This window comes from Oratosquilla oratoria, chromosome 12, assembly GCF_046742065.1.
Source record: "Oratosquilla oratoria isolate Oo_2021 chromosome 12, ASM4674206v1, whole genome shotgun sequence".
Taxonomy (NCBI): Eukaryota; Metazoa; Arthropoda; class Malacostraca; order Stomatopoda; family Squillidae; genus Oratosquilla; species Oratosquilla oratoria.
The window spans coordinates 52,506,389-52,529,359 of record NC_134788.1 but is presented as its reverse complement, the minus strand read 5'-3'; the positions used below and the strand labels follow the sequence as shown (position 1 = coordinate 52,529,359).

Here is a 22,971-nt window from a genome sequence, read left to right as displayed (position 1 = left end):
AGAACCAACAATAGTAGAAACAATAGTAGAAACTACAATAGTAGAAACAACAATAGTAAAACAACAATAGTACAAAAAACAATAGTACAAAAAACAATAGTACAAAAAACAATAGAAGAAAAATAGAAAAACAAAAGTAGAAAAACATAGAAATAGAAAAATAAATAAAATAAACAATAGTAGAAAAAACAATAGAAACAAACTAGAAAAAAATAATAGAAAAAAATAGAAAAAAACAATAGAAAAAACAATAGAAAAAACAATAGAAAAATAATAGAAAAAAACAATAGAAAAACAGTAGAAAAAACAATAGAAAAAAATAGAAAAAACAATAGTAGAAAAAAAAACCTTAGTTGGAAAAACAAGTTGAAAAAATAGTAGAAAAAACAATAGTAGACAAAAAATAGTAGAAAAAACAATAATTGAAAAAACAATAGTAGAAAAACAATAGTAGAAACAACAATACTAGAAACAACAATAGTAGAAACAACAATAGTAGAAACAGTAGTAGAAACAACAATAGTAGAAACAACAATAGTACAAAAAACAATAGTACAAAACACAATAGTACAAAACACAATAGTACAAAAAACAATAGTACAAAATAACAATAGTACAAAAAACAATAGTACAAAAATAATAGTAGAAAAAACAATAGTAGGAAAATATATAATAGAAAATAGGAGAAAAACCAATAGTAGAAAAAATAGAAAAAAAAACAATAGAAAAAAAAACAATGGAAAAAACAATAGAAAAAATAGAATAAAAAATAGAATAAACAATAGTAGAAAAAACATTAGTAGAAATAATAACAATAGAAAAAACAAGAAAAAACAATAGAAAAAATAATAGTAGAAAAATCATTAGTTGAAAAAACAATAGTAGAAAAAATAAATAGAAAAAACACACTTTTACACACACATGTACAAACACACGTAAAACACATGCACAGGTACACACGTACACGGACACGTAAAAACACACATGTCCAAACAGACATGTACACATACACATGTGCATACACATATACACACACACATGTCCAAAAACATATGTACACATACACACACATACACATATACATATACACATACGCGCCACATTGAAGTTAGGTAATCTGAGAGGGAGGGGAGGAAATAAGGATGACTAATTTGTGTGGGCCAGTGGTTCTCAACCTGGGGCCCCCAAAGGAACCACGGGGCCCCCCCAGAGGAGCCACGGGAGCTCCCTGAGGTGCTGCAGGGCTTCCATAGGATCGGCGGGGCGCCCCCAGGAGGATCGGCGGGGCGCCCCCAGGAGGATCGGCGGGGCGCCCCCAGGAGGATCGGCGGGGCGCCCCCAGGAGGATCGGTGGGGCGCCCCCAGGAGGATCGGCGGGGCGCCCCCAGGAGGATCGACGGGGCGCCCCCAGAAGGAACGGCGGGGCGCCCCCAGGAGGATCGGCGGGGCGCCCCCAGGAGGAGGGGCGGGGCGCCCTCAGGAAGATCGGCGGGGCGCCCCCAGGAGGATCGGCGGGGCGCCTCCAGGAGGAACAATAGTAGAAAAAACAATAAAAACAATAGAAAAAACAAAAAATATATAGAAAAAACAATAGAAAAAAGAAAAAAGGTATAAAAACAAGTAGAAACAACAATAGTAGAAACAACAACAAAAAACAAATGAAAAACCAAAAGTAGAAGAAACATTAGTAGAAAAAACAATAGAAAATATACAATTGAAAAAAACAATAGAAAAAAAATTGAAAAAACAATAGCAAAAACAATAGTAGAAAAAACAATAGTAGAAAAACAATAGTAAAGAACATAGTAGAAAAAAATAGAAAAAACAATAGAAAAAACAATAGTAAAAATATAGTGGAAAAACAGTGGTAGAAAAAACAATAGTACAAAAAAAACAATAGAAGAAAAAACAAAAGTAGAAAACAAATAGTACAAAACAATAGTACAAAAGCAAACAAATAGTACAAAACAAAACAAAAGTACAAAAAAACAGAAGAAAAAACAAAAGTAGAAAATATTGTAGAAAAAAATAGTAAAAAAAATTGTAGAAACAACAATAGTAGAAACAACATTAGTAGAAACAATAGTAAAAACAACAATAGTAGAAAAACAATAGTAGAAAAAACAATAGAAAAAACAATAAATAAAAAACAACAGAAAAAACATAGAAAAAACAATACGAGAAAAAACAATAGAACAAATAGAAAAAACAACAGAAAAACAATAGAAAAAATAGAAAAAAATAGAAAAAATAGAAAATAGAAAAAACAACAGTAGAAAAAACAATAGAACAAACAATAGTAGAAAATCAATAGAAAAAACAATAGAAAAAAACGATAGAAAAAACAATGGAAAAAACAATAAAAATAGTAGAAATAACAATAGTAGAAAAACAATAGTAGAAAAACCAAAAGAAAAAACAATAGCAGACAAAACAATACAAGACGAAAAAAATAGAATAAAAAATAGAAAAAACAATAGTATAAACATTAAAAAACGGAAAAAACAGAAAAAACAACAGAAAAAACATAAAACAGAAAAAACAATAGAAAACAATAGAAAAAACAATAGTAGAAAAAACAATAGAAAAAACAATAGCAGAAAAAAACAAAAGTAGAAAAACAAGAATTGAAAAAACAATAGAAAAATAATAGTAGAAAAGACCTTGGTTGAAAAAACAATAGTAGAAAAAACATTAATAGATAAAACAATAGAAAACACAATAGTAGAAAAAACAAGTGAAAAAATATATATATACATATAAAAAATACAAAAAACAATAGAAAAAAACAAGTCGAAAAAACAATAGTAAAAACAATAGTAAAAATAACAATAGTAAAAACAACAATAGTAGAAACAATAGTAGAAAAAACAATAGAAAAACGATAGAAGAAACAATAGTAGAAAAAAAACAATAGAAAACAATAGTAAAAACAATAGTAGAAAAAACAATAGTAGAAAAAACAATAGAAAAAACAATAGAAAAAACAATAGTACAAAAAACAATAGTCGAAAAAACAATAGAAAAAACAATAGAAACATTGGTAGAAAAAATAGTAAACAATAGTAGAAAAAACAATAAAAAACAATAGAAAAAACAATAGAAAAAACAATAAAACAAAAAACAAAAAAATAGAAAAAGCAAGTCGAAAAAACAATAGTAGAAACAATAGTAGCAACAATAAAAAACAATAGAAAAACAGTAGAAAAAACAATAGTAGAAAAACATTAGTAGAGAGAACAATAGAAAAAACAATAGTAGAAAAAATAGTAGAAAAAAATAGAAAAAACAATAGAAAAAACAATAGTAGAAAAACAATAGAAAAAACAATAGTAGAAAAACATTAGTAGAGAGAACAATAGAAAAAACAATAGTAGAAAAAATAGTAGAAAAAAATAGAAAAAACAATAGTAGAAAAAACAACAGTAGAAAAATAGTAGAAAAACAATAATTGAAAAAAACAATAGTACAAAAAACAATAGTAGAAAAAACAATACTAGAAAAAACAATAGTAGAACCAACAATAGTAGAACCAACAATAGTAGTACCAACAATAGTAGAACCAACAATAGTAGAACCAACAATAGTAGAACCAACAATAGTAGAACCAACAATAGTAGAACCAACAATAGTAGAAACAATAGTAGAAACTACAATAGTAGAAACAACAATAGTAAAACAACAATAGTACAAATAACAATAGTACAAAAAACAATAGAAAAAATAGAAAAAATAGAAAAACAATAGTAGAAAAAAATAGAAAATAGAAAAATAAATAAAATAAACAATAGTAGAAAAAACAATAGAAACAAATTAGAAAAAAATAATAGAAAAAAATAGAAAAAACAATAGAAAAAACAATAGAAAAAACAATAGAAAAATAATAGAAAAAACAATAAAAAATAGAAAAAAATAGAAAAAATAGAAAAAACAATAGTAAAAAAAACATTAGTCGGAAAAACAAGTTGAAAAAATAGTAGAAAAAACAATAGTAGACAAAAAAATAGTAGAAAAAACAATAATTGAAAAAACAATAGTAGAAAAACAATAGTAGAAACAACAATACTAGAAACAACAATAGTAGAAACAACAATAGTAGAAACAATAGTAGAAACAACAATAGTAGAAACAACATAGTACAAAAAACAATAGTACAAAACACAATAGTACAAAACACAATAGTACAAAAAACAATAGTACAAAATAACAATAGTACAAAAAACAATAGTACAAAAACAATAGTACAAAAAACAATAGTAGAAAAAACAATAGTAGGAAAATATATAATAGAAAATAGGAGAAAAACCAATAGTAGAAAAAATAGAAGAAAAAAACAATAGAAAAAAAACAATGGAAAAAACAATAGAAAAAATAGAATAAAAAAAATAGAATAAACAATAGTAGAAAGAACATTAGTAGAAATAATAACAATAGTTTAAATAGGCCTAAACACCATGAAACATGATCAATATTCATGATATTTGCCCATGTTCAAAGCATCCTAGTTTGAATTTTTATGTTGGCTTTGTTGCTTCACTTTAGTACAAATTCCGTTGCGGCCGTTCATAAACTCGTGTCAAACACCTGACTACAACACCCTCTTTCGGGAGTTATATTAACTAACCGTCACCTCGATGAGAGACTGTCCTATTTCACGACTGTCATTGCAGGTTCAAAGCTAAAACGAAACAGTCTGTAGTTTGTTTCAGTATTAAATAAAAAATGGTAAAGACGAATTATTTCCTCAAGATATAAAATGAAAATTTTCTGTAAAAATCCCGAAATTTTTCTGTATATTTTACTTTCAATAAACTTTTTTTTAGATCATATTTCCTACAAACTATTTAAGCTACAAAGTAATAAGGGACCAACGCACAGCATAAGTCATATACCGGTACATGTAGTTCCGACTTTTTCTTAGTTGTGTCCTGATTGATGCCTAAACTGACACTTAATTTAGTGACAAATCAACAGATTTCCCAGTGGTGGCTCTAGCCAATGAAAAATACTTCTCCATGTAACCTCGTTCACATGATATAAATACCGAGGTAAAACTGCGTTATAGACAAATGCGATCGGGCATGCGCGTTATACGTCGGTGCGCGCTATCTGTGTACTGAGATAACGAAGTGTATAGGTGCGCATTATAACCCGATGCACATTTTAAGCCGAAAAATACGGTAAGTAGACTTATACAGTGACCGGAAGGTTGGAGCGTAAATAACTACGTTTTTCCACGTGCCTGTGACCTCACTTATGATGCCCATAAGCAAAAAAAAAAAAAAAAAAAAGTGTTATTAAATATCTCGCATACCCATATATTTTTCATATTGTAAGGATCAATAGATTGTCTAGTTGGAGAAAACCACAATATGCTTTTGTATTTTCTTACTATATTGCTTCAGTGTAATAATTAACACATAGAAAACCTTCACTTATATTCTTTTACTACCCCCACTTGGGCATAGGCCTTTTCGCTACCCAGAACCAACCCCGAACAACCTGAGGAAAGGGGACGGAGTCAGACGTGAATAACAAGGAGCAGTTTCCATTTATGGTCAGATATATCCATATAGACGATTGGGTGGTGGCAGCGTATACCTTGATTTCTTATTTCCCAAATCGTCCTTATGTGGGTATCTCTGATCACTCCCATTGGAGGTGCTCTTGGTTAAACACTAATCAATCGACGGCACCACACGTGTATTAACCTTGGTCTTTGGATCACGTGTTGGACTCGTGATTGACAGCTATTTCCCTCCCGGAAGAGAGCTCAGAGGTCGTATGACCGATCTATGGGTAATGTGTGCGTGTGTGTGTGTGTATGTGTGTGTGTACGTGTGTGTGTGCACGTGTGTGTGCGCGCGTGTGTGTGTGTACGTGTATGTGCTTATGTGTGTGTGTACGTCTGTGTCTGTCCTTGTGTGTGTGTGATTTACCTCGGTCTTTGGAACACGTGTTGGACTTGTGACCGATAGCTATTTCCCTCCCGGAAGAGAGCTCAAAGCTCGTATGACCGATCTATGGGTAATGACGTGACCTTACACGCACGCGCACACACATCCAACTCCCCGCCCATGAGTTGGAGTAACGACTCGAAGAGCAGCGATACTAAAATTACTTAAGCCCTGGGCAGGATTCGAATCCGGACTGCCGTAGTAACAGTCAGGGACTCTACCAACCGCGCTACCGAGTCGTGTGTGTGTGTGTGTGTGTGTGTGTGTGTGTGTGTGTGTGTGTGTGTGTGTGTGTGTGTGTGTGTGTGTGTGTGTGTGTGTGTGTGTGTGTGTGTGTGTGTGTGTGTGTGTGTGAGTGTACATGCGTGTGGTTGTGTGCTTGTATGCATTTGAATATCTTATACTTTGTTACGATAAATCCTATGAATAATATTATATCAAACATTTGGGGAGCCCCCGAGTACGAGTAAGAGGGAGAATTATTCAGATTGAGTATGCGTTAGAGAGCTCGTACCTAATTCTCAATTAAATCCTTTAGCGTTAAAATATGCAATCCTCAATAAGGAGGATATCAACCCTTCATGTATGTATGTATGTATGGTATGTATGTATATATGTATGTACTGTATGTATGTACGTGAGCATACATATGTCGTATATGGATATACATGATGGTAGGGGTTCGAGAAATGCATTTTCCTTCTTTCCGTTTGGTCGGCACAATTTTGCAAATCTGTCTCGTCCGCCTTCGAAGACGGGGAGCCTCACGCCTGGCGAAGGGCGACTCGAAGTTTGTGCGGGAGAATTTTTCAAGAGGACACACACACCGCAGTCAAAAATGAGAATCACCTACACTTGCGTCTGCCAAAGGGAGACTCAATATTTGGCCAGGAGAACTTTTCAAGAGGCGCAGTCAGAAAGGGAAATCACCTACACTTTAAGGATTAAAACCGTCCGTACTTGGTGGTTAGTTGAAGAGCAGCCAGCCTCGTTCCCGGAGAACCCAAGAAAGCGGAAGAGGACAACGAGGGCTCCACAGCTAAAAGAAGAAGACGCGTGGAAAGCCCGACCTCCGGCAGCAGCAGCAAAACCCCTTGTACCTGCTGCGAACCCATGTCTGGGGTGGAGGAGGGACTGTGAGGTCCCCGGGTCGGTCGTTCTTGTCGAGAATTCCGCCAACGATTCCCAAGCAAAATTGAAGAAGAGCTCCATAAAAAAAAATAAAAAAAAACGAAGAAGAAGAAGAAGAATAGGAGCATCGGCCAAGACTCTGAGGGAGAAAGAGAGAGGCCGCATCCTGCGCTGCTGAGTGGAAGCGCCTCCTGGCTCGAGCCACAGGAAAGAAGTCCCTTGTGCCAATTTGGCCTCGGGAGGAGGGAGGTTCTCCCCCTCGGCTGAATAAAATCGCCCGGCGGCAGATAGAAGCAACGCGCCAAATACGAGTTCATCACTCGTCAAACGGTCTACACCATTGGATTCTAATCTTTTTTTTGACCAGCAACCCAAATGAGGGTTGCAAGGCTATTTCTGAGGACCGCTGGACAGTCTTGGAGGAAAAAAGAAAAACGGAAATATGATATATATTGAAAAAGGCACAATTTCGAAACAGCAGGAAAGTAAAAATGAGCAATATTTCAGTGGCGCAGTAGGATCAGTCCAATTAGCATACTATAACACGGGTTTCTCTTCTTTGTGTTCTTCGTGTCGAATCCATCAGCAAGGGATGCAGCACTCGGGGGATTTGTTTCCAAGAAGCGTGCGTGTGTGTGTGTGTGTATGTGGCGCGCGCGCGTGTGTGTGTATGTGCGTGTGTGTGTGTGTGTGTGTGCGTGTGTGTATGTGCGCGCGTGTGTGTGTGCATGCGTGTGTGTGTGTGTGCATGCGTGTGTGTGTGCATGCGTGTGTGTGTGTGTACGTCTGTGCGTGTGTGTGTGTATGTGTGTGTATTCACCTTGGTCTTTAGATCACGTGTTGGACTCGTGATCGACAGCTATTTCCCTCTTGTAGGAGAGCTCAGAGCTCGTATGACCGATCTATCGGTAATGTGTGTGTGTGTGTGTGTGTGTACGCGCATGCGTGTGTGTGTGTGTGTCTGTGTGTGTGCGTGTATGTGTACGTGTGTGCGTGTGTATGTGTGTGTGTGTGCGCGCATGCGTGTGTCTGTGTGTGTGTGTATGTGTGCGCGTGTGTGTGTGTGCACGCGCATGCGTGTTTTTGTGTGTGTGTGTGTGTGTATGTGTACGTGTATGTGTGTGTGTATGTGTGTATGTATTCACCTTGGTCTTTGGATCACGTGTTGCACTCGTGATCGACAGCTACTTCCCTCCCGGAAGAGAGCTCAGAGCTCGTATGACCGATCTATCGGTAATGTGTGTGTGTGTGTGTGTGTGTGTGTGTGTGTGTGTGTGTGTGTGTGTGTGTGTGTGTGTGTGTGTGTGTGTGTGTGTGTGTGTGTGTGTGTGTGTGTGTGTGTGTGTGTGTGTGTGTATGTGCGCGTGTGTTCGTGTGCGTTTGCGTGTGTGTGTGCGTCGTGTGTGTGTGCGTGTGTGTGTGCGTCTGTGTGTGTGTGTGTGTGTGTGTGTGTGTGTATTTACCTAGTTGTATTTTGCGGGAAGGGGAGCTATGCTCGTGTTGTCCCGCCATTGTATCTCTCAGTGTCTAGTTTGCTTTTAAACTCGTGAATGGTTTTTGCGCTTACTATTTCATTATCCAGTTTGTTCCAAGCGGAAAACTGTTTTTGTTCAGTTCTCTTCTATAGCTATGTTTTCTTAATTTCCTTCCATGTCCTCTTGTGTTTCTCTTGTCCCAATTTAGTAATTCTTCTCTATCAAGTATCTCTGTGCCTTTCATGATTCTGTAGATGGTCAGTAGGTCTCCTCTCTCTCTTCTTTGCTCCAGTGTCGGTAGCTCCAGTTTAGCCAATCTCTCCTCGTATGATAGGTTTGCAAGTGCAGGTGCCATTTTTGTAGCTGCTCTTTGGATTCTTTCTATTTTCTTTATGTTCTTTTTGGTACTGGGGGACCACAATGTCGCCGTATACTCTAGTCTAGGCCTTATCAATGTAAACAGAATTTCTTTTTATCATGTCTTCGTCCAGGTAAGCAAAAGCCACTTTTATTGATCTTAGCAAGTTGTATGTCTCCCCGACAATTTTGTTAATCTGTGTATCATAGGACAAGTCGTTTGTGATAATAACTCCCAAGTCTTTTTCGGATCCTACTTTCTTTACTTCCTTGGTTCCAATTGTATAATTTCTTGATATTCTGTTTTTGCTTTTTCCAAACTCCATTATGCTACACTTCTTAGTATTAAAATCCACTTCCCATTTCTGACTCCAGTTCCATACCCTATTTAGGTCTTCTTGCAGTGCTTCACAGTCCTCATCAGTTTCTACTTTCCTTAACAGTTTGGCGTCATCAGCAAAGAAGCTCATGTAACAGTTCACGCCCTCGTCCATATCATTCATATAGATAGCAAACATTATTGGAGCCAGTACAGATCCTTGCGGTACTCCACTGATCACCTCTTTCCAATCTGAATATTTTTCTCTGAGTACTACTCTCATCTTTCTTCCAGTCAGGAAGTCCTCCATCCATTTTAGTAGGTTCCCTCGTATTCCTCCTATGTGTTCCAGTTTTTTTTTTAGTAGTTTTCTGTGTGGTACTTTGTCAAATGCTTTTTGCAAGTCTAGGAATGCACAATCAGCCCATCCGTTTCTTTCTTGCACTATGTCTATTAGTCTTGAGTAGAAGCATATCAAGTTTGTGGTGCATGATCTACCTTGTCTGAACCCGAATTGTCTTGGGTTTAATATGTTGTTATCTTCCAGGTGTTTTACCCATCTATTCTTGATGATTTTCTCACAAATTTTGGCTATAGTGCTTGTTAGTGATACTGGTCTATAGTTGGTGGGTTCTTCTTTGTTTCTTCCTTTATATATTGGTACAATGTTAGCATTTTTCCAGTCATTAGGTATCTTTCCCTCCTTGAGTGAGCTATTTATTATGATGTGTATTTTGTCCGTTAGCACTTCTATGCATTCTTTTAGAATCCAATTTGCAATTCCATCAGGGCCATGTAATTTTCTGACGTCCAGTTTTGATAGATGTTCTGATATTTCTTTTTGTGATGTTGTAAATTCACTCATGTGGGGAGAATGTTTGTTATTATCTACGTCCCAATTTTGTATTTTCTCTCTGGTGAAGACAGATTTAAAGTGGTTGTTCATGATTTCGGCCATCTCTAATTCTTCTGTGTATTCTATATTTCCTTGGCGTAGTTTCACTAGTTCCTGTTTGGTTTTAAGTTTACCATTTACATACCGGTAGAATAGCTTGGGCTGATCTTTGCATTTATCTATAATATCCTTCTCATGGTTCCTTTTCTCCTCTCTTCTCACATTAACATACTCATTTCTATAGTTTATATAAATTTGCCATTTGCTTTGTTTTTTGTCTTTTCTCCACCTTTTCCAAGCTTTGTCCCTTCTGTCTTTTGCCTCACTGCATCTTTTGTTGAACCAAAATTTAATGTACTCTCTCTCTCTCTATTTTGTCTTGGTACATGCCTGTTTACCCCTTCATTGTAATTATCCAACAGTATGTTCCATTTCTCTTCCACTGTTGTCTCTTCCATATAGAAATTTTCCCAGTTTGCATTCTGGAAGAACGTCTTTAGTTTTGCAAAATCTGTTTTGTTGTACATCAATCTTCCTTTCCTATGCTTTTCGCTCCTCTTCATCTCTATTTCCTCCTTTAGTACAGTTTCGATGAGTACATGGTCACTCTTTCCAATTGGTGTCTTGTAGTGGACTTTGTCCACTATTTCAGGTTCCGTTGTAAATATTAAATCTAGGTTTGATGGCTCTTCATTGTTTCTGTACCTTGTGTTTTCACTGACCCACTGGGTCATTGTGTACTCCATGGTCATGTCTAGCAGTACATTGCCCCACACGTCATCTCCTCGTACTGTCATGTTGTCCCAACAAATTTCTTTGCAATTGAAGTCTCCCATTACTACTAGGTTACCCTTACACATTAGTATCTCATTTAGTGATTTTCTTGTATCTTATAGCATTTTTGTGTGTTCGTTTTCTTTCCAAGCATTCGTTCTTGGGGGTACATAGGTCACCACAAACTTTCTACTTTTCATATTCTTGCCTTCGACTTTTATCATGATCAGTTCAACATTACCTATGCCCTCTGTGTGTGTGTGTCTATATATATATATATATATATATATATATATATATTATGGGTAGAAAAATATAAGATACTGATACAAAATATAAGAAAATATAACATATAAATTATAGAATATAGATTATAAAGTATAGAAAATGAAATGTGAAAATAGAATAAAGAGTAGAAATAGGAAAACTGAAAAAATATATAGAAAATAGAAAAAATGCAATCTCCGCAGTTTCAGTCCTCAGATTCAGGTTGATGTTTGAGGTGATTTGCTATAGCACACATACATATAACTATTTCCTAGTCGAACTGTCTATAAGAGTTTCGTTGTAATTTCGTTTCTTTTGTGACTTTTCTTTGTTTATACTCTGCCCGCTTCCTTTCAATTTCTTTTATCTTGTTTCCCTTAGTTTTTGTTTTGTAGTTTCTCATTTTTAACATGTATTATTGCTTTACCGTAAAAGATTTTCCCTACCGTTGATTCATCATAGTCAGTATCTCCTTTTAACTCTCGCATTTTACTCAATTATTTTAAGGTCGTTGGCATTGTTTATTTACATATGGTGTGATAGCGCGCCAAATTTCAGTTCCGCACATTCAGATATTGAAAGATCTTGTTTTCATGGCTGTGCACTGTACAGGCCAAATAAGTGTGCCTTCTTGAATTTGTAAGTGGAATCATATAGTGGTAAGGTAGTTTAGTTCATGCACATTGGTTTTGAATTTGCCACACTTCAATTCCCATTTGGTAGTGTATTTGGCATTGTCAGGTAGGTCAAACACCACCAGAGGCGCCACCGTCGATGAGGAGCCCAACAGAGCGTCATTTTATGCGCACGCCATGCAAACGGCCAAATTTATATACCGCCGGATATTTCATTCATACAAATGTTATACGAGTGTATTTACTACGATCGTAGTAAATTTCAAACAATTACATCATCAGTTACATGTCGGTACATAAAAACATAAGATAAACATGGCGGCTTGCATTCAGCAGTAAATAGAAAATTGGTTTATGTTTCAGCGTAAAAAATTAGCTAAATAAATTCAGAGTGCGGGCAACTAACCAAAAATAACGAAAACTACAAGTCTCGCGGATTATTCTTATACCAAAATAAAGGCAGCGTGATACGGTAGAGTTGAGAAATCGGTGGTACTAATTAGTTTTTTATTCTATCGGGTCGGATTATCGGATAACAACATCAACATCCATCCCGCCATCTTATCAAACTTCACTCTATTAAGTTTCTTACTATTATGTTATTAGTGTAATAGACTTATAGTTGAATTATTTGAACTATTTTCTTTAAAATGTGTGATTTTCATGTAATTTGATCAAAGAGAAGTTACGTTTTTATCCTCCGTAATATTACGGACCACAGCTACGATTCGTCCTGCCCGCTATGATCACTGGTGGTATGGATCAAACTACACTATTAATTAAGTTTGTTACTATTGTGCTATTAGTCTTGCATATAGTTGAATTATTCAAACTATTTTCTTTAAAATGTGTGATTTTAATGTAATTTGACGGTATTCGTAGCTGTGGTGGGTAATTTTGCAAAGGATAGAAACGTAATTCTATGATCAAATTACATGGAAATCACACATCTTATAGAAAATAGGTCAAATAATGCAACCATATATTAAATTTTTATATAAAATTGTGCCTGTCAGTAAAAACCGTCATTGTTTACGTTTGATCGGCGATTAGTCAGACCGCACGTTTCGGCCCGATTTTCTGGGAAAAAATAGGCCCGATTTAATTCCATTCAAAATGCAATATCTCGAGAACTAGGTCAGCTAGATGGATAATTCAAATTGCATTATACTCATAGCGACTTTTTGCATCCCATGAGAACTACTTCAGCTCAAATATCAGGAATTTCATTTTCATGTTGACCTAGCTAGCATTGACTGAGGAGGGGTAAAGTAAACGTGTGGATATCTATCAAGATGTTTGGAAGTCTCACAGCTGCAATTACCTATATCATCAGCTAGGTTTCGTTAATCCGAGTATTTTGAATTCCAGGTATACTTACCGAAAAAACAACAATGTTAATAGCAAAAAAAAAAAAACAAAAAAAAAACTAGGTAATTTTTTTTTATTTACCAAGGGGCTAGGTTAGGTTTGGTCAGGTCAGGTCTCACAACTACAATTCATACCCATACATATGATTGGCAAGTTCTTATCATTTGATTATGAGTATTTTGAGCCTTAGATATAAATACTTTAAATTAATATTAATGTCAGTAGCAATTTAAAAGAATAAATGAAGACTGGCAAGCATTTTTATATTTATGAATTTATTTCTCTTGTTTGCTTCCATTGTTTTTACATTCTTATTGGGGAATGAGACTCCAACTTGTCTTTCTCTGTACAAAAATCTAGAATATATGAAGTTCACTTTGAATTCAGTGTGCAGATTGTAACATTTTTGTGAGTAAAATATCTAGACTTTGCAAAAGCCTTTGATACCGTCCCCCACCAAAGAATACTTAATAGATTAGCTTCACACAGAATAAGTGGTAGCCTATTAAGTTGGACTAATAATTGTTTGAACAATCAAAAACCTAGTTGTTCTAAATGCCAAAACTTGTAGATGGAAAAAGGTTACAAGTAGACTTCCACAGGGTTCCGTTCTTGGGCACCTATTCATAGTATATGTAAATGATATAGAATATGGGCTGAATCCTATTGTCTCCAGATTTTACAAAGGATTACAAAGGTGGAGCACGCCGACAGGAGACCTTTTGGTCCATATCTAGGTCGGATGCAAAAAAAACTATAATAATGTATGCAACAAACAAAATACATAAATGAATGCATAGGTATAGTTGAATAACAAACAAACAGGTAAACAGTAAATAGTAATAAATTGACACATAACTAAAAATAAATGAAAATCAAACAGACAAATGATAACAAAATAAAAACAAATAATATAAAATAAATTATAATCATTACAGCATTTTGCTTAGGTGTTTATCTAAATGAGTCTTAAAGCTTCGAACTGAACTATATTGCACTACCTGTGCAGGAAGTTTATTCCATTCATTAACTACATGGTTGGCAAAGTTGAAAGTTGTTTCTACCTACTTCCAAATTGAATCTATTACCGGATAGTTTGACACCATTGTTTCTTGTCTGATTCTCATTCAATGTGAAAATTTGGTCACTTTTGATGTCAATTCCCTTTTGAATCTTAAAGACCTGTATCAAGTCACCTCTGAGTCTACGCTTTTTTAGGGAAAACAGATTCATATGTTTTAGTCGATTTTCGTATGATTTATTTTTGATATTTGGAATCATCCAGGAAGTGCTCAGATGAGAGGGAGGGTGGAGGGGTGGGGAGTGTATTTAGGGATGAAATGGGTGGGAGTGTTTTTCTGCCTTTCCCTTTTTGGCTACCTTTTTGGCTACCTCCCTTGGTATATGATGAATGATTTGGAATCAGTTTTGTGGCTCGCCGTTGTACTTTTTCCAGTCTGTCAATGTCTTTAATGAGATTTGGTGACCATACAGAAACAGCATATTCCAAATGTGGACGAACTAACGATTTATATAGCTTGTTAATGAGTGATGGACTTTTGAAATCAAAAGATTGCGCAATCAGTCCTATAATCTTATTTGCTTTCTCAGAGGCTGAAATACACTGCTTGGATGATTTGAGGTCGTTACTGATAATTATGCCGAGATCTTTTTCACTATCCATTTTTGTCAACGAATTTCCAAATAACTTGTAATCGTACTTACTGTTATTTTTACCTATGTGCATTACCTTGCATTTACTCGTGTTAAATTTCATTAGACTTTGCAAAAGCTTTTGATACCGTCCCACACGAAAGACTACTTACTAAATTAGCTTTACACGGAATAAGTGGTAGCCCATTAAGTTGGACTAGTAATTGGTTGAATGGTCGAAAACAAAGAGTTGTTTTAAATGGAAAAACTTCTAGATGGAAAAATGTTACAAGTGGAGTTCCTCAGGGCTCCGTTCTTGGGCCACTTCTATTCATAGTATATAGAAATGATATAGATCATGGACTAAAATCTACTGTTTCCAAATTTGCTGATGATACAAAACTGTGCGGAATGGCAAATGATCACTTAAACCAATTAGATATTCAAGAAGATTTAGATAGATTACAGCAATGGTCTGAAAAGTGGCTTATGAAATTTAAGACAAGTAAATGCAAGGTAATGCACATAGGTAAAAACAACAGTATGATTACAAGTTATTTGGAAATTCGTTAACAAAAGTGGATAGTGAAAAAGATCTAGGCGTAATTATCAGTAATGACCTCAAATCATCCAAGCAGTGTATTTCAGCCTCTGAAAAAGCAAATAAGATTCTAGGACTGATTGCGCGATCTTTTGATTTCAAAAGTCCATCACTCATTAACAAGCTATATAAATCATTAGTTCATCCACATTTGGAATATGCTGTTTCTGCATGGTCACCGAATCTCATTAAAGACATTGACAGACAGGAAAAAGTACAACGGCGAGCCACAAAACTGATTTCAAATATAAAAAATAAATCATGCAAAAATTGACTAAAACATATGAATCTGTTTTCCCTAAAAAAGCATAGACTCAGAGGTGACTTGATACAGGTGTTTAAGATTCAAAAGGGAATTGACAACATCAAAAGTGACAAAATTTTCACATTGAATGAGAATCAGACAAGAAACAATGGTGTCAAACTATCCGGTAATAGATTCAATTTGGAAGTAGGTAGAAACAACTTTGCCAACCATGTAGTTAATGAATGGAATAAACTTCCTGCACAGGCAGTGCAATGTAGTTCAGTTCGAAGCTTCAAGACTCATTTAAATAAACACCTAATCAAGATGCTGTAATGATTATAATTTATTTTATATTTTTTGTTTTTATTTTGTTATCATTTGTCTGTTTGATTTTCAGTTATTATTAGTTATGTGCCAATTTATTATTATTTACTGTTTACCTGTTTGTTTGCTATTCAACTATACCTATGCATTTATTTATGTATTTTGTTTGTTGCTTACATTATTATAGTTTTTTTTTTTTATTATTATTATTATCATTATTCTATTATTATTATGATTTTTTTTCTTTTTTTTCCCCGGATCCGACCTAGATATGGACCAAAAGGTCTCCCGTCGGCATGCTCCGCCTTTGTAATCCTTTGTAAATTATCAGTAACAATCTCAAATCATCTAAGCAGTGTATTTCAATCTCTGAGAAAGCAAATAAGATTCTAGGACTGATTGTGGAATCTTTTGACTACTAAAGTTCATCTCTCATTAACAAACTGTATAAATCGTTAGTTTGTCCATATTTTGAATATGCTGTTTCTGTATGGTCACCAAATATTATTAAAGACATTGGCAGATTGAGAAAAAATACAATGGTGAGCCACAAAACTGATTCTGAGTATAAAAGATAAATTGTATGAAAATGGACAAAAATATATAAATTGTATGAAAATTGACAAAAATATATGAATTTATTTTCCCTAAAAAAAAAGCATAGACTCAGGTGACTTGATACAGGCCTTCAAGATTCTAAAGGGAATTGGCAACATCAAAAGTGACAAAATTTCCCACTGAATGAGAATCTGACAAGAAATAATGCTCTCAAACTGTCAGTAATAGATTTAATTTGGAAGTGGATAGAAACAACTCCAAGCATATAGTTTAATGAATGGAACAAACTTCCTGCAGAGGCAGTGCAATGTACTTCAGTTTGAAGCTTTAAGATTCGTTTAGATAATCGCCAAAGGAAAATGCTGTAATGTCTTCCATTTATTTTATTTGTGTATTTGTTATTATTTGTCTCTTTATTATTATTTGCTTGATTATCATTTATTATCATTAATCTGTCAATCTTTTATTATTTACTATTTACCTATTTGTTTATTAAAGTTTTCCTCTTCATTATTATTTCTATTATTATAATTTTTATCCATTTATGTATTTATCATTATTATAATTTCTTTGCATCCGACCTAGTTATGGACCAAAAGGTCTCCTGTAAAATTTTGATGAGCTTCCCAATTTGCACATGTAAGAAACAGTAAGATAAAAACTGTTGTATAGAAATGGGAAGTCTGCCACATAGATTGAACTCACTTTGCCACTGAAGTGGTACGGGGCTAAAAGACTGTAAACATGATAATGAGATGTGCATGTCACCAGCCACCACTTGACTGCTGTTAGTATTGATCACTGATTTTCTGTTTGGTCATATCAGTATTATATATATACATACCCATCATATCATCTTCATAGATATAATGGAAATCTTGAAAATGGTAAACTGGTCATTTCATTAGTGGGTGCTCCGACCCATTAATATTGTTTCACTACAAAGTAAACAGGTACACAGTTGCCAGATCAACTCTGTGACACAAGGCACTATCCAACCAATGTACTGGATGCAAGTGCTGATGACAGTACATCCATCCATACTATCATTATGTTCTTGTATAGTGTTCTTATCTTAGAAGGAGTGACGTGGCAAATGCTCAAATGAGCCCAAAGCTTACAGAACATTCAAATTCATGTTGATTAAAGTTGATAGGCAGGGGCACCTTCTAAACTGAGATCAAACTAACATCAGATAAAGGTTGCACAAGGAGAACAAGATTTTTTTTTCTTCTTTTTTGTCATTATCATAAAAGTGTCACAACTAGTAAGGGAGATGTCACAGGCATCCTGAAAGATGACGGGATTTGTATATATTATGCTTCTGTGATTAAAATAACCTGTAGCATGAAAATGTTAAAGCACTAGTTCTTGCATTATACATTGTCTTCTCGCTACTTCCACATTCAAATGGATTTTGCCTTTGATAGCAGTTCTTACCTGAGTACTTCATTATTGCTGAGATTGTTTTAGTGGGTCTATCTTATATGTATGTTTTTTCTAGTAGACAAACAGGTATTTTAGGAAGTGTGACAAGAAAAAATATGGAAAGTACCTCTACAACTACTTTGATCAATTTTATTGATTACATTTTACAAAAAATGATATAACACAGGTACACCACCTACCAGTGTATCTTAAACAATGTAACTTGCATCACAAATTTGAGTGAGATAAACTGAATAAACTTTACTAGAGTAGGTCTTGTGAGCCCAAACATGGAATGTTATGGAGTATGTCAGAATATTTCTTCTGCTGTGGCCAGCTGGGCCATTCCCCCACTTCCAAATGTTGTGATGTGATGTGAAAACAAATGCAGCAAAATTCAAGTAATTCTGGTCATGGTGAGGGGGGAGAGTATGCTTGTAGCTATTGGATCATTTTCAACATGTTTCTAATGAAAAAATAGATCACAATGTCATAGCACCATATCTGTTATTGTTTCTATGTTATGTTAGGTCATGGCATGTACAAAAGGTCTGTTTAGGTACAAAGACACTTTAGTATGAAATGCTTTACATATGAAAAATCCATCATCTTATTACAGTGTATTACACAATTTCAAAGAGTTAGATGTCAGTCTTTTAATTACATCTTTTTCCAGGATGACGGTATCTATGACCATTGCTTTGGAAGGAAGAGCTCTCTGTAGATTCCATGTGTCATACTATGAAAAAGTGTGACATCTGCAGCACAGCTATATCACTGATCATCATAAATATTACATGATAAACCTCTCCAGTGTGACCTGTGTGCTTCCACTTTGTAAGAAAAGGGTGATCTCAGATAGCACAAAAGTCACCTCAAAGGTCATATGACCCACACAGGATCTGTGTGGTTCTGATTTCTGACAAAAGGGTTCTCTCGCACAACATATGGGGAATGACAAAGGAGAAAAGCCTCTCCAGTGTGACCTGTATAAATCTGCTTTTTCACATAAGGGTGTCCTCACAAAACATATGAGGACCCACACAGGACAGAAGCCTTTCCAGTGTGACCTGTGCAATTCTGCTTTTTCACAAAAAGGTTCTCTCACACAGCATATGAGGACCCACACTGGAGAGAAGCCTTTCCAGTGTGACCTGTGCAATTCTGCTTTTTCACGAAAAGGTTCTCTCACACAGCATATGAGGACCCACACTAGAGAGAAGCCTTTCCAGTGTGACCTGTGCAATTCTGCTTTTTCACAAAAAGGTTCTCTCACACAGCATATGAGGACCCACACTAGAGAGAAGCCTTTCCAGTGTGACCTGTGCGATTCTGCTTTTTCACGAAAAGCTCATCTCACAGTGCATAAGAGAGCCCACACTGGGGAGAAGCCTTTCCAATGTGCCCTTTGTGATTCTGCTTTCTCACAAAAGAGTGGTCTCGTGCAACATATGAGGACCCACACTGGAGAGAAGCCATTCATGTGTGACCTGTGCAAATCTGCTTTCTCCAACAAGAGTAATCTCATAAAACACCTGAGGACCCACACAGGAGAGAAGCCTTTCAAGTGTGACCTGTGCAAATCTGTTTTTTCTCAAAAGGGTTCTCTCACACAGCATATATGGACCCACACTGGAGAGAAGCCTTTCCAATGTGACTTGTGTAGCTCTGCTTTCTCATGGAAGAACTATCTCAGAATGCATATGAAGACCCACACTGGAGAGAAGCCTTTCCAGTGTGACCTGTGTGCTTTTGCTTTTTCACGAAGGTGTCATCTCACAGAGCATAAGAGGACCCACACTGGAGAGAAGCCTTTCCAGTGTGACCTGTGTGGTTTTGCTTTTTCACGAAGGTGTCATCTCACAGAGCATAAGAGGACCCACACTGGAGAGAAGCCTTTCCAGTGTAACCTGTGCAAATCTACTTTCTCACACAAGTATAGTCTCACAAAACATATGAGGATTCATACAGGAGAGAAGCCTTTCCAATGTGACCTGTGCAATGCAGCTTTCTCACAAAAGGGTACTCTCACACAACATATGATGACCCATACAGGAGAGAAGCCTTTCCAGTGTGACCTGTGTGATTTTGCTTTCTCATGTAAAAATAGTCTCAGCAGGCATATGAGGACCCACACTGGAGAGAAGCCTTTCCAGTGTGACCTGTGCAAATCTGCTTTTTCTGAAAAGGGTACTCTCAAAGACCATATGAGGGTCCACACGGGAGAGAAGCCTTTCCAGTGTGACCTGTGCGATTCTGCTTTCTCACTAAGGGGTTCTCTCACAGGGCATAAGAGGACCCACACTGGAGAGAAGCCTTTCCAGTGTGACCTGTGCAATGCAGCTTTCTCACGAAAGGGTACTCTCACAAGGCATAGGAGGACCCATACTGGAGAGAAGCCTTTCCAGTGTGACCTGTGCGATTCTGCTTTCTCACTAAGGGGTTCTCTCACAGAGCATAAGAGGACCCACACTGGAGAGAAGCCTTTCCAATGTGACCTGTGCAGTGCAGCTTTCTTTCGAAAGGGTAGTCTCACAAGGCATGTGAGGACCCATACAGTAGAGAAGCCTTTCTAATGTGACCTGTGCAATGCAGTTTTCTCACAGAAGTGTCATTTCCCACATCATAAGTATGAGGATCCACACTGGAGAAAAAACTTTCCAGTGTGACCTGCGTAAATCTGCAGTTTTCTTACAAAATGATAAATTAAGGCTTCATGGTGGGTTTTTAAATACTGGAGAAGTAAATTTGGAGAAGTCTTCAAGTCTCACTTTGGACCCAAAGTAAACAAGGAGGCTTTGTGGTCAATGGTCAATCATGTTCCTCAACATCACATTATTTCCGAATTAAATGACTTCAAATACTTCTCTTACCTCTTTTGTAAAGATTCATCCAGGTGTTATCCTCATCTAATAGAGATTCTGGTTGTTGAAGTGATTCAAAATGTGTAAAATGTATTTGATATTCATACATGTGATTTTTTTTTTTTTTTTTTTTTTAACTAGGTAAGAGGTTAGTAGACCAGAAAGAGAGCCACTGTCTGATGGATGGTTGTGTTTAAGTTTGGAAAGGAACGGTAGTGTGTAACGAAAAGAAGGGGACAACACACCTTGTGTACTCATTGGGAGTAGCTAAGCTAGTTAGCCTATTTTCTTTAACTTCTTGTTTAGTTCCTATGTACTTTTACTAAGCTATTAGGTTGGTAGAGTGTTGAGAGGAACACATGGATATTCTATTATTGGTGTCACCTAGGCTTTGTATAGGTGTATATTCATACTATTTTCTGAGCAATATAAATCACCTGCAATAACATGTGCCAGATAAAAATGTATAATCTTATTTTCTACATAGTATATCAAATAATCACTTTGCAATTAAATGATATATGTGTTGGAATATCTTTTATTATCCTAAAATACATTTTTTTTTTCAATTATTCATGAATACATACAAATATTTTTATTACTATGTTAAGGAGAGACCATAAAATTAGTACTAAAAGGCATGAACAGAGTATAGTTTTATCACTCACAGACCTGTAACCAGTTTCCCCTAATTAAATTATTCAAAACTGGAGCTGTTCTTGGGCTCCAATCCATCTGCTTATATCAAGTTATATATGTGTGTGTGGTCTAATGCACCTGTAGCCTCGTTCATAGAGAAATTTCCTTTCAAACACAAATAGAAACCTTGTCAAAATTTGACTGAATTTTACAGAACACTTTAGATGGCGGTACACTAGGCATTTCTCACTAGCAATCTCTTGCGTACCCTTCACACAGGGAGTGTTTTTTTTTTCAGGTGAGGCTGGTGGCACCATTTTCAACATTCCCAGGTAAGTCATCGTTGAACAATGGGACATTTTTCCAAAGCTCAAAGCCCAATTCAAGGTTAACTCTAGACTCATAAAAGCAATGCTTTTCTTCATTGTGGCTCGGTGTCAGAGCAGTATCCAAATGAAAGTCTTGCAGTAGATACCTTACTGTACATAACCAGGTTTCAGTGGCGGATCTAGGGAGGGGGCTGAAGCCCTCACCACCAAATTTGTTCTTTCATTACCTCTTACCAAGGGTCAACAAATCTGCCTTGTGTACACCGGTATGTCGGAGAAAGGATTACAAAGGAGGAGCATGCAGACAGGAGACCTTTTGGTCCATAACTAGGTCGTATGCGAAAAAAAAGTATAGAAAATAGTATAAATGATGATAAAACAAATACTGTTATGTAAAGTTGAATAAAAAACAGGTAAATAGTAAGTAATTACTTATGTGTCCATTTGTTATTATAGTAATGGACAGATAAATGATAATATAAATAAAATGACAGGAATTACATCTTGTAAGGTATTTATCTAAACGAACCTTACAGCTTCGAACAGAAATACATTGCACTGCCTCAGCAGGGAGTTTATTCCATTCCTAAACTACATGATTGGCAAAGTTGTTTCTATCCACATCCAAATTGAATCTATTTCGTGACAGTTTGAGACCATTATAGTCCGATTCTCATTCATTATGAAAATGTTATCGCTTGTGATACTGTCAATTCCCTTTAAAATCATAAAGACCTGTATCAGGTCACTTATTATTTTTTTTTAGAAGATATATTCATGTTTTAATCGATTCTCATATGATTTTTTTTTTTTTTAATCAGCTTTGTGGCTCACCGTTTTACTTTTTCCAATCTTGTCTCTAATAAGATTCGGTGACCATACAAGCATATACCAAATGTGAAGGAACTAAAGATTTATATAGTGTGTTGATGAGAGATGGACTTTTGAAGTCAAAAGAACGTGCAATCAGTCCTAGAATCTTATTTCCTTTCTCAGAGACTGAAATACACTTAGATGAATTGAAATCGTTATTGATAATTACGCCGAGGTTCTTTTCACTACCCACTTTTGTTAAGGAAGTTCCAAATAGCTTGAAATCGTTCTGTCATTTTTACCTATGGGCATAACCTTGCACTTTTAAATTTCA

The 22,971-nt window shown here is 35.7% G+C and overlaps 1 protein-coding gene across 2 annotated transcripts; it reads left to right on the top strand.

The window, feature by feature from the left end:
* Positions 1 to 11,697: 11,697 nt before the first annotated feature.
* Positions 11,698 to 21,228, top strand: LOC143031753 (uncharacterized). Of its 2 annotated transcripts, none has more exons than XM_076195987.1 (2): positions 11,698 to 11,814; positions 18,669 to 21,228. In XM_076195987.1, the coding sequence occupies exon 2, from the start codon at positions 18,940 to 18,942 to the stop codon at positions 20,566 to 20,568; it is 1,629 nt and encodes a 542-aa protein (XP_076052102.1). In that variant the 5' UTR covers positions 11,698 to 11,814; positions 18,669 to 18,939; the 3' UTR covers positions 20,569 to 21,228. The 2 variants fall into 2 exon arrangements, with proteins under 2 accessions (XP_076052102.1, XP_076052104.1); XM_076195989.1 differs by having other exon boundaries at positions 11,701 to 11,834.
* The last annotated feature ends 1,743 nt before the right edge of the window (positions 21,229 to 22,971 follow it).

Excerpts from the sequence above, each read along its gene's own strand:
- LOC143031753 (XM_076195987.1), top strand. The coding sequence starts at position 18,940 with ATGGGGAATGACAAAGGAGAAAAGCCTCTCCAGTGTGACCTGTATAAA.